General features: G+C 39.2%; 1 protein-coding gene across 2 annotated transcripts in view; it reads left to right on the top strand.

The window, feature by feature from the left end:
* The window catches only part of CTTNBP2 (cortactin binding protein 2), a 166,567-nt gene that overhangs the window by 142,725 nt on the left and 10,857 nt on the right, over nt 1-12,985 (top strand). For both annotated transcript variants that reach the window (XM_010389331.2, XM_030933371.1), the window contains exons 17-19: nt 6,052-6,230; nt 8,997-9,202; nt 9,525-9,710. In XM_010389331.2, the coding sequence (XP_010387633.1) occupies nt 6,052-6,230; nt 8,997-9,202; nt 9,525-9,710 (571 nt within the window). The remainder of the gene's footprint in view (nt 1-6,051; nt 6,231-8,996; nt 9,203-9,524; nt 9,711-12,985) is intronic.

Below are 12,985 nucleotides of genomic sequence, written 5' to 3'. Positions count from 1 at the left end.
AAAGTGGGCCAGTAGCTGAGTGTCAAGTAGATTAGTAATAATAGAGCTTGATTTAGTAAGATTTTCTCATTTAATCCTGCACAATGGGCCACATTTGAAGGACAGTATTGTCACTGCATTATTGCAATATTTTAAGCTGCTAAAAACAGAACACCCCAACTGCTAGCTGCTTCACAGAAAGGATTTTCACACTCACATAACCAGATGTCTTGTGGTAGGTGTCCAACATCTCAGGTCCCAGGTTCAAGGGAGTCTGTTGACCCTCCCCTCAAGACTGCAGTGTGCCCAAAAGGCTGCAGACACTGTGCCCTTGTGAAAACATGTTCAAGGGCAGGAAGCAGGCTGCAGCGAAGGATAGAGAGCTTCAGCTTCCTCAGTCTCCTCATCAGGGAGGAAAGCACTTTTCCAGAAACATAAGACTTCTCTTTAATGTTTCATTAACCAAAACTGGTTTCATCCCAGACCATGGCCAAACCTGCTTTTCCAAGATTGAAGCTCTCCACCAAATGCTTGAATAAATTTCTGCATCTATTTTGTTAGAGTGTGTGCAGGCATGTGTGCTGGGGCTGGGGAGATAGTGGTGGGGAGAAGTGTGGGGTGAGAATGGCTTTTGGGAATTCATTAAACAGTGTCTGCCACTGGTAATTAGAATTAATATCTGAAATTCCTAATTTGATAAGAGAAATCTACCCCATGTTATATTTAAATCAGTTACTTGGTCATAAATATATGCTTTTGGCCAAAGCCCAGCCACTGTATGATCTCAGCAAGAAGGAAGAATGGTGAGGTAAAAACAGCCATAGGTCTGTAGCTTTTCAAATTGCCGATACTTCCATTAACTTTATCACTGTCAATATTTAAATCTCGTTACCAAAGATAATTCACATAAATAATCAGAAAAGATACCAGTTCTATTATGTAGGATTGGCACTATTTCAGGTAAAGTATACCTCCCTCCCCCGGCTCTCTGATAAAAATTGTTTTAACTTATTTTGAAAGGAAAGTTCCAAGCTTCAGGTTCACTCTCTTTTCCATTGCATTTGAGAGTGGGGTGTGCTGCAAAGAATGGAAAGTGGAAAAAAGGAAATGCCTTTCCTTTACCAATAAGCACTTCAAATAGGTGAATAGAACAGTCCCTGGGGTGTGTGTACAAGGGAACGGATGACTCCTGCAAAACATCAGGAATCTTGTAATGTCACAGAACCTAATCTTTGTGGACACTTACAGCATGCTGATAATTGATCACAGTTTCTTCTTCTAGTTCCTTAGAAAGAGACAAGAAAATCGACCTCTCAGGACAATACTAGGCTTTCTACTAGTATTTAATAAAAAAACAATTATTCCCTTTTTAGTAGGAAATATTAAACTATCATTCATTATATAATACATGATCTCAGAATTGTTGCTTAAAAAATATCGAAGAGTTATATAATGATCATTCCTCTTTTGAAGAGAAGGAAAATTGTAACAAATCCCAAAGCCTCAGATGATACAGTGATGTCAATTTAATAGAGCTGCTGGTATCACAGAATCAATTTTTTTGTTTTTCCTTGGCCACATTATTTCTTTCATGTAGGACATACCAATGTTCACAGTTGTCCTCTGTCTTAATGTCATAATTACTTGGTAAAGCAAAGATTTATGTGAATCTTCTTTCTTATAAAATACAAAGTCAGTTTCTGTGCCTGGTTTCTAATCAAGGGATATTTCTCCTAAAAGTAAATAAATATTTATTTTTGTGTGAACCTTCCATACCACCAAAAAGGGATTTGATTTTTATAAAATATAATTCTAAAAAGAATTACTCCCTCTAGGTCATGTGCGTTATATGGTGTTATTTAAAATGTGCAAATTTGAAATTTTGGAAAAACGTATTTATGCTGAAAGAGCTCTGTACATTTTGGTGACATTAGCATTTTATCTGACAACTTACTTTTAGTAAAATAAAATTGTTTTTCATTACCATTAATACCAGGTGAACTACAAATCTAGATACAGCATCTTGTCACTTACCCAGAATATGAAATATTTCATGTCATTCTCATTAACACTTAACTATTTGTAATACCTGGTGAGGTACTATATATACATGTAAATAATGTTTCTTCTAGAATTCATGCTTTAAAATTCATCCAGCTTTCTCCTTTGTCTGCATACCCCTCTATTTTGTGTTCAGTTCATGTAATCAGCTGCAGATCTATATAATGCAGTCCATCTGACACTGCACACATAACAAACTCAACATGTCCTGTCCCCAAACCTAACTCCGGGCTTCCCCCGCCGACTTTCTTTTTTGTTATCAGTCATCCAGACTTAGAACTTCTCAGCCTGTTCTTCCTGTGGGTCAGTCATCGTGTTTTCTAAATCCTCACTTTGTGGCACACCAAGGAAGATCCAGTACTAAGATTGAAAGGACGTACAGCCATGCAAACTGATCATCAAAACACAGTGTGATAAGTGCATCAGAACAGTGTTAGCTGGTTATTCCGTAAACATTTGCCCCTGGCCTGGGGACTGTGGGACAAGATGAGGCTCCTCTCACCCTCAGAGAGCTAGTGTTCTCGTGGAAAGACAGACCTTCACAAAGAAATGATCTTTGTAGGAACTGGGACCTTGGAGGACAGTTTTTATTCAGGAGGCATTATTCAAGTGCTATTTTAAAAAATGTATTCAGTGTGTTAGGGTTGTACATCCAAATACCCGGCTTTCCCTCAGGCTTTTAAGTTAATTGTATAAGCTTTATCTTTCTATGTATAAATGTAGCAAAATTTAACAATCACCTTTGAAGGGACTCATAGCTTAATTACATTTCTTTAAATAGTTTGGTCTTTAAAACTTTAATATATTTTATTTCTCTTTATAAAAATTTCTACTGTCTGAAAAATCTTCCCAAGTACTTAACTCTTATAAAACCAGAAAATGAAATTTATAAATCCAGTGGCTCAAATGTTCTCTTAATTCTTGTACCATTTACATAAACTTAATAAAATTCTCTTACCCCTTCTTAAGATCACAACCCTAAATCAGTAACTCAGTTACCATTTTAAACTGGACATGAAGCTATTCTAATATATGAGATTCCTGTAAACATTTCAAGTATTTAAAAACACCCAATATATGATTCTCTCATCCTAACCCATAACATGTTTGATTATATTTAATTCTGAATATTAATGAAGATAATAATATACCTCCTACCCCCACGCCCCCCAGTTTTTTCCATCTCAAGAAACCTGGGTTCTCTTTCCATGAAAATTCAGGGTTATTTTCTTGGCTGGCCAAGTCTGTGTATTGGCCAGGCTTGTTGAGGACTTGTGATCTGGCCTTAGGCTTTCCTCGGTAACAGGAAAATAATCAGTAGAGTCCCGCCAATAGTCACTGTGTGCAAGTATCTAAGGCCATGCCTTCCAAGTGGGGTAGATTCAGTTTACACATTACCTAGTTCTCAGCTTGTATTTGAATCTGTAACCTCTACCCATGCTATTTCACCACTGGACTGGATTCAACTATTTAAGCCTTGTCTCTTCTTGAGTGGCAGGGCCACAAATCTGATAAATGACATCAGATTAAACTCTGTGTTCCCTGTTCTGATTCTGTCCGACTTCATGGGTACAACACTCAAATCATGCTAATTAAACAGGTGGCTAATACATGCTGTGAAAGAAACAGGTAAAGTACCACTATAGAAACTCGGGCGGAAGTGGGAAGATCACTTATTTTAGGAATTTGGAGTGGAGCCCTCTCTATCTGTGGTCACATTGGAGGATCTGCAGGTCACGCTAATTTGTTATCTAAAGGAAGAAGAGTTTGCTGAGAATAGGGAGGCAGGGGGTCTGGGCAGAAGGAGCAGCACTTGCAACACATCTCAGGCCTAGGGAGGAGGGGGTTGGCATGTGGGAAAACTCAAGGACAACTATGTGGCTGTGAAGTCATTTGTTCAGGGGACTTGCTAGGTGGGGGATCAGATCCAGCACCTTGAATTAGTAACAGTTACATAGACTATTTACTTGTAGAAGTCTGTCATTTATTCATCCCTTTTGTTATCTGCAAACATCAGCACCCATTTTGACTGCTCCTCCTGCACAGTTCCTTCCCTCTTCCGTATTTGGGACACTCTTCCCACCTCCCCTCACCAATCCCGTGTCCCAGACATCCTGTGGGAGACCCGGCTGAAGTCCCACCTCATCTGTTTGTCTTTCCTGACCATGCTGTATTTAGTCAGTTCTTCTTTCGAATTACCATAGCAGCTTGTGTGTGTCTGTACTTCAAGACTGCCAGTCTGGAAGAGATCTGAGAGATAAAGGGCCTGGCTCAATTTCCTCCTTTTTCCAGCTGGTAAAATTCAAAAGAAAAAAAAAAAAAAAAAGGCAGGTGGCTTCCTCCACTCCATGAAACCACACCAGAACTGATCACTTGCTCGTCATTGGCTTTTCACACCTTTTCTTTTGTGTCCTCTGTATTTCATGAGTATACTAACTAACATGGACTTTTCCTCCTTAGCAGCAATAACAAATAGGCATAGAATACATAGTAGGCATACACACCTGTACACAAAAGTATCCATTAACGCTGAAGGAATATATCTCTAGGGAAGGAAATGAAAACATGTAGTTACTAGAAAGTCTGTTTATTGGATAGTCCTTTTAATGAAACACCAGTTTTTAATGTACTGTCCAGTAACCACTTTTCCCATAATACAACCAACTTGCAAAAGGAGAAATTTCATATAAACAACATCTGCACTTTGGAGAGAAGGGGTGCCCACCTGTTTGTTCAGGTCCTTAGGAAGGACAGATTACATTCTGCCTTTAGCAACTGTGAAATGTGATTCTGTTACGATATCTAACAGTCTGAGCTTTAGAAGCAGTTTATTAAATAGTCATTAAGAGAATAATTCGGCCTTCCCAGAAAAAGTAACGTTTCCCTGGGGACCGAGTTCCAATGCGAGCTCTGCCCTCCTTCTGCCTTCCTCTACATGCGGTCTTGATGAGGCAGCTGGCGAGGCCCGTCTCCCTCTGTCAGCTGCCCACAAAGCTAAGCCTGTTCTTCCAGCCCTGGCTGACCATAGAAAGTGAAGCTTGAATAGAGAGCTTCAGAAATGTTAAGCCTTTTTTTTTTTTTTTTTTTTTTTTGAGACGGAGTCTCGCTCTGTCGCCCAGGCTGGAGTGCAGTGGCCGGATCTCAGCTCACTGCAAGCTCCGCCTCCCGGGTTCACGCCATTCTCCTGCCTCAGCCTCCCGAGTAGCTGGGACTACAGGCGCCCGCCAGGTCGCCCGGCTAGTTTTTTGTCTTTTTAGTAGAGACGGGGTTTCACCGTGTTAGCCAGGATGGTCTCGATCTCCTGACCTCGTGATCCGCCCGTCTCGGCCTCCCAAAGTGCTGGGATTACAGGCTTGAGCCACCGCGCCCGGCCGGAAGTTCTTTAGCTTAATAGTGATTACTGGATTTATTTTAAACGTGATAAATGATTCCTTTATTATTTCAGCAAGATGCCGTATCCTATTTTTCTATTAAAGATAAACCCTATGTAGTTAACATATACTTGCAGATTGCTGAGAGTAGATCTTAAATGCTCTCACCATAAAAAATAAGTGTGTGAAGAAATGGACATGTTAATCAGCTTATTTGAATAATTTCACAATGTATACATACATAAGACATCATAATATACACCATATATATATAATTTTTGTCAATTATGCCTTAATAAAAATATAAATAGACTCCAGCCCTGACTTTGTCACTATTACCTGCAGGACCTTGGGCAAGTTATTTTTTCTTCCTGCCTTAGGCTCCTGATATGTAAAATGGGGTAAAAATGCCTAACTCAAGCTCATGGTGAGAATTGAAGGAGAAAAATGCTTATCACACTAACATGTTTGCACAACTATAATGTGTGTTATTATCCCTCATTCAGCCATCCCAGGTAAAGTTACATAAAATTCAACTCGTTTTCAATTTTGATTTAAAGCTTTATATTTTTAATTTTGGGCTTTTAAAAACAAAATGTTCTAAACCAAGCCCCTGGGTTTTACCTCCCTGTCTCTCTAGTTCAAAGGTCAGGCGCCCTCACCCTGCGATCCTGTGTGCAAGATTGTCGACTGGGCTCTGTCCGTCTGGCGTCAGCTTAACTCCTGCCTGGCCCGCTTGGGCACACCTGAAGCACTTCTTGGACCAAAATATTTCCTGTCTTGTCCTGTAGTTCCTGGACATGCCCAAGTGACAGTGAAGTAAGTGCCATGTTTCGTTAGTTTTCTGCTTATAATGGAGACATGGCCAATTCAGATGTTTGAGGGTAAGGATGCTGACCAGGCTGCCTTGTGCCACCTCCTGTCACTGATACAGAGTGCCAGTGCTCTCTGCTCTTCCAGAGGATGGCCACAGCTTGTCTACGGGGTGCTTCCCCTAGGGCAGCTGCATTTTTGCTGAGAGCTAGGTTTTTCCTCTATTAGAAAACTCTCATCCAAGTTATGCTTGGCTTACTATGCAGAGTCTCCTAAGTGAGGTCCCACATAAGAAGTTTCATCAAGTATTGTATGCACACCCTCCAAAAAACCTGCATTCTGTTAATGAATTGAAAAGCTTCTCCCTTTATTGAGACCCATGTTCAGTACTTACTGTGTTTTCCTTTGAAGCAGCTTATGAGAACAGACATATATACAATAAGGTTAATGAAACAGAAAATCAGGAGAAAATTGAAAGGAGAAAAAATTTGTTACCATCCAGTTTAGTAATGGTTCTGTGACCAGCAAGCAGATTTGATTCTGTAGTTTCTGGTGTCATAGGCAGAAGCCTGTCTTGGAAAGCAGGAGATTGAAATAGTATCTTCTCAGCTGGGTGTGGTGGTTGATGCCTATAATCCCATTGCTTTGGGAAGCTGAGAGGGGAGCATCACTTGAAAAAAAATTAGCCAGGCATAGTGGCATGCACCTGCAGTCCTGGCTACTTGAGTTGGGAGGCTGAGGCAGGAGGATCAATTGAGCCCAGGAGGTCAAGACTGCAGTGAGCTTTGATTAAGCCCCCGAACTCCAGCCTGGGTGACAGAGCAAGACCCTGTCTCTAAAAAGTATATGTATATTTTCTCTGTTGTAAGACAAACCACCATTTTTATAACAGCTAATTGGTGGGAAAGAAGTAGTATATTAAATGTACATTTAGATTTTTGCTACAAAATAAATACACTTATTGATATAATTACTACTTTCTTCATTATTATGTCAATTAAATTAGTCTTTTTTACATCCAGAGTCTCAAGATTCTTAGGAACCAATTTTGACCTCTCCTATATGGAGTATAGTCTTTGTCAAGAACTGTGGAGGTTCCAAGATTTTTACCCTATTTGCAAGCTACTATATTAGCCTGCCATGGTTGAGGATGCTGAGTGAGGGACACAGGACTTCATCATCCACAACACAGCAGGCAGCCTGAGCTTCACTTTTACATAGGTTCCCGTTACCCCTGAAGTCCCATGGGGTGATACATAGTGGCCCATGTAGATGCTGGATTTGCCTCACAGCTGTGGAACTCCCCACTTCCCATCCCTCCAAGGCTTCTAAAGAGGGATGCTGCAACTCTGTCGACCATTGGCCCTGGAAGATGTTATTTTTATTATCCTGGTCAGGAAACAATTCTGCCCTCTGCTCCTGAAGGAGACCTTTATCTCTGTCTTCCAAGACTGAAAAGATAGTTCAGAACAAAAACTAACACCAGATGTGCAGAAATGCCGCAGATAATTGTCTACCAATGGCTAAGGAGTTGATTTTTTTTTTCAAACCACAGCTTATCATATTTATACTGTAGCACTTTTAGGAATAACTGCATAATTTTGATTCATATTGTAAAATACCAGAATTTTATCTGTGTTCCCTATCGTACTTTTATTTTTCCCCGATTGCATAGCACTAGACATTAAGAGAGAAACTTGATGGATCATAGTTTTTGACAGTTCTTGAAAGATTCATGCAGTGTCTAATAGCTTTGGAAACATTCCTGACCTGGGAGATGTGGTTTTGTTTCTATAGCCTTTAATCATATAAGTGTTTTTTCAATACTGCAACAAAGCATAATCTAGTTTTAACTTTGAGTGCTGCAAATTTGGGCTGAAGTCCCACTGTTTATGGCTATTAATGCAAACAGTCCACTGAGGCAATAGCTGGTTGACCCCCATCCTCCCGATAGAACTGAGCCCACCCACACGCAACAGTGAGCCCTTGCCTTGGGACAGGCAGATTTAATTTACCAGTGATTATACAATACATGTCAGGCTGGGCACAGTGGCTCACGCCTGTAATCCCAGCACTTTGGAAGGCCAAGGCAGGAAGATCACTTGAGGTCAGGAGTTTGAGACCAGTCTAGCCAACATGGTGAAACCCCATATCTACTAAAAGTACAAAACTTAGCCAGGCGTGGTGGCACTTGCGGGTAATCCCAGCTACTTGGAAGGCAGAGGCATGAGAATTGCTTGAACCCAAGAGGCAGAGGTTGCAGTGAGCCGAGATTGTGCCTCAGCACTCCAGTCTGGGTGACAGAGCGAGACTGTCTCAAAAAAAAAAAAAAAAAAAAAGATCCCAATTTCAGAAATATTAAAATACAATATATGTGTACTTTATTAAGGAGGTATAACAAAGAAGTTGAAGCTATTTAGACAAGGACTTTTAGGAAATCTTTTTTCCAGATTTCTTCAGTCTTTAAATTTACCTTCCTTTCCATGTATTTATTCACGCATTCATTCACTCAGCACTCAAGCATTGATTCTACATTGAGAGAGACATGTAAACAATCAGTTTCATTTGAAATACATTGTATTTTTGAGAAAGATTCAAACTACTTTTGTATTGGGTAATTTCACTTATTTGAAAACTACCTGGGAAAGGTAGCATATCTACAGAAACACTTAACGTTTTTTCCCCATAGTGTTCAAACTGTCCTTTCGTAGAATTGTGTATAATTATTGAGAAGCCTGCTCCTAAGGGATGAATCGGCCCCTCTCCTGCTAGGTGGATGTCTAAGCTGTGGAATGGCGTCATCGCGCCCAGAGTTCAAGAAGCAATATTGTCAAGAGCCTCTGTGAAAAGACAACCTGGCTTTGGACAGACAACTGCTAAAAGACACCCTAGCCAAGGACAGCAGGCTGTGGTCAAAGCTGCTCTCAGCATCTTGCTAAATAAAGCTGTACTGCATGGCTGTCCCCTCCCCAGAGCAGGTATGTGGGTTTCTGCAGAGGAGAGGAAATTCACACCCTTATAAAATACCTTTTAAAAGTTGTTTTTAGAGAGCTGTCTATCTTCTCTTTGTAATTAGAAAAGTATACATTTTATAGCAGTGTTCCAGAACTGTGATTTTAATTACTGGTTAATGTTTGAATTCTAGATCTCCAAGTAAAGTTTGTGCTGGTTCACAAAATCCCAGCTTGGATATTAAATAAGTGCATGATTTTGAACAGTCCATATCTTTGAGAAATAGAAATGGATTTTGCTTTAATCAGTGAAACTGCATTATCCCTGCTGTGATTTGTGTTGTTTCAGAACTAGACCAGCATACAGCTGATTTCAAAGGAGGAAGTTTCCATTTATCCATAGTTTCCGGTTATAACAGTTGTAACAAAAAGAAAGGAGAGAGTGGTGCCTGGAGAAAGGTGAACACCAGTCCTCGCAGGAAGTCTGGCCGCTTCTCTTTACCCACCTGGAATAAGCCAGACCTAAGCACCGAAGGTAAGGGGCCGGGGTAGGCATGCTGCCTACAAGGAGGTGGACATTCCCAATCCAGTGTCTGAAAGCAAATATGCTTTCATTTTTATCACTATGCATTTGGCAAAACAAAGTTTAAGTATTTCAATGCACATTCTCATGGAATAAACAAACTATATAGTAGGTACATTTCCAAAAATATATAGGAGATCCCTACCTGAAAAATACCACTTTCAAACTAGAATTCCAAAATTAATCTTTAAGTTGTTAATGGTCATTTATTAATTTCTCTTGGTGTTCACAATTTGTATAATCATTGCATTATTGCATAATAAAATCATTGGCATATTTCTCTACTACTATGTCACTCATAAGTTAATCTTACATTAAAAAAAAATACGTGGCCGGGCGCGGTGGCTCAAGCCTGTAATCCCAGCACTTTGGGAGGCCGAGACGGGCGGATCATGAGGTCAGGAGATCGAGACCATCCTGGCTAACATGGTGAAACCCTGTCTCTACTAAAAAAAAAAATACAAAAAACTAGCCGGGCGAGGTGGTGGGCGCCTGTAGTCCCAGCTACTCGGGAGGCTGAGGCAGGAGAATGGCGTAAACCCGGGAGGCGGAGCTTGCAGTGAGCTGAGATCCGGCCACTGCACTCCAGCCTGGGCGACAGAGCGAGACTCCGTCTCAAAAAAAGAAAAAAAAATACGTGTAGAGACATATTGATACCCATTTAAGACCTTTCCAGGTGAATCAGGTGTACACATTTATTTCTCATGGACGACATGTACCATGTGCCGGGTTCCAGTCTAGGCACTGGAAATAGAGTGGTGAAAAAACATATTCCTGGCCCAGCATGGTGGCTCACATCTGTAATCCCAGAAATTTGAGAGGCCGAGGCGAGTGGATAGCTTGAGGTCAGGAGGGCAAAACCCTGTCTCTACTAAAAATACAAAAATTAGCTGGACCTGGTGGTGCATGCCTGTAATCCCAGCTACTCAGGAGGCTGAGGCATGAGAATTGCTTGAACCTGTGAGACAGAGTTTGCAGTGAGCCGAGATCACGCCACTGCACTCCAGGCTAGGTGACAGAGTAAGACTCTGTCTCAAAAAAATAAAAATAAAAAAATAATTCCTGCCTTCATTGAGGCATTCTAATAAATTGGACAGATTTCATATGATGGGACATCACGTGAAAAATAAGTGTGTAAGCTTTCATTCTAACAAGATGTAACACGTGTGTATCTTCTGGTGTTAGACCTATTCCTTTTGGCATTGATAATAGGATAATCAGCCATTATATAAATTATAAATGTCCTTCCCAAAAGAAATACAAATTGGAATAAAAGCGAAAGGAAATTTCCACCTCATGTGCACCGTGGACTTCAGATTATGTCATTCATTTGCCTCCCCTCTCAAAGTATTTGTTTTGTGGAATTTTATGCCACCTTTTAGCAGTGGGGTTTCTAAATGAGGTGCTTAAAATCTTGTATTTTTAAAAACGTAAAAAAGTTGCTTTTAGTTATATTTTTATTTTTAAGCTTGTATTTTGTTAATTTTAATAGCAATTTAACGTTTTTTAATCCTATCAATATATGCTAGGGCTCCCCCATTACCCTAAGTGCATGATAGCAAATTTTGACCCCTTTTTTTAAGTGAATGAAAATTTACTGAATAAAATGAATTTTCTTATACTTTTAAAAAGATAAGCATTTTATATTGATACTAGATACTGTTTTCATCTTCAGAGCTTGTCATTACTTCCCAAAGTTGTCAGAGTGTTTGATTCAGGGAGTAAGAATCACTGGACTCCAGCCTGTCAATTTAGTATAGACCCCCCGGTGACTTTCTGTAGCAAAGATTATACCATTCATTTGCTCTTAGTCCTTTCGGTATGCAAGAAAGCTCTGAGACAATGATAATGATCTCCATTTACAGAGAACAAAACTCAGGTTCAGAAACCCTTGAACACCTGCTCCAAATCACCTCTCCTGGAAATATGTGGTTCTATAATTGTTTCTTGCAAGCCCAGTGCGATTTTCTGTAGTCCATGCCACCCTAATCTTGTTAGACATGCAGTGATCTGTGGGTACTCAGATAACTGGACACCCATTGAGGCTCTTCACTGTGTCATTTCTAAGTTTATTAGAATCTCTATAATGTTTAAGACCAACTTTTTGAGCTAAGTTAATAAGTGTATATGCTTTAGAGTGGACAATCAAAATGAATATGAATTTAAAGCAGTATCATGGAAGAGGCTGGCTCAGAAAACTATATTATGTTAAATGTGAAAAAAGATGAATAGATTTGAAATTGTTTGTATTTTTAGTAATTTGTTTTGAACTATTATTTGATATCAAATGTTATCTTCTTTGAAGCATGAGCTTCTTTGACAGAATAAAACTACGCTACAGGAGTTTACATAGACTTCAACAAGGAAATTTCTAAAAGTTAATTTTACAAAGTATATAATTCATGAGTCTGTAGTTGGGTTAGAAACCATGACTGACATGCCTCTCATCATTTTTATAATGGTAAATTTTTCTAATTATTCCAATGTATATATGATTATTACAATGGTTCCAGTGACTTGGGTTGTTTTAAAAAAAAAAAAAAAAAAAACCAGCACAGGAATCCCTTTACATGCAGGTCACTATGGAAGCTCATAAAATTTGATAAAGAGACAGCCCATTTCTTTTCTGACCTAAAACAGAAAGGCCTGATGTCAGATCCCAGGCCTTTAAGGCAGAACCTAAGGCTGTGCACTATGTAGTGATTAGTAGAAGCCACTAGTCAGTGCTTTGGATGATAATGACAAAAGTATGAGTAAAGAAACTTGACAGTGATTTTCTTTGATCTTTTAATGAGGATATATTTAATTTTCAAAAAATTTGTGTTGACAATATTAATATTTTTAGAATTCACTCAAAAGCAACTGTTTTAATGCATTCATAACATTGAGTCTAAAATGGTTTATAAGAGTGTTTCTCAAACTTTAACCATAACCCATAGTGAGAAATACATTTTATACCATCACCTGTACACACAAACCTCTGCATTTGTATGTTTGTATAACTGATACACAATCAATACAGGCTATTTTCTTTGTTTTTTGTTTTTTTTTTTTAACTATGTCATAATCTGCAGTTTACAAAACATTGATATGATTTTCAGCATTTTTTAAATTCCATGACTTTTTGTACCCTGTTCATATTTTCTTTTCTGTATAATGCAAAAGTTGTTAAAAGTTAAATTTCTACAAGTGCATGGCTAATGCCACATGTCAAAAACTATACTTGA

This window comes from Rhinopithecus roxellana, chromosome 6 (assembly GCF_007565055.1).
Source record: "Rhinopithecus roxellana isolate Shanxi Qingling chromosome 6, ASM756505v1, whole genome shotgun sequence".
In the NCBI taxonomy this organism is placed as follows: Eukaryota; Metazoa; Chordata; class Mammalia; order Primates; family Cercopithecidae; genus Rhinopithecus; species Rhinopithecus roxellana.
This window is presented reverse-complemented; position numbering and strand designations above follow the sequence as displayed.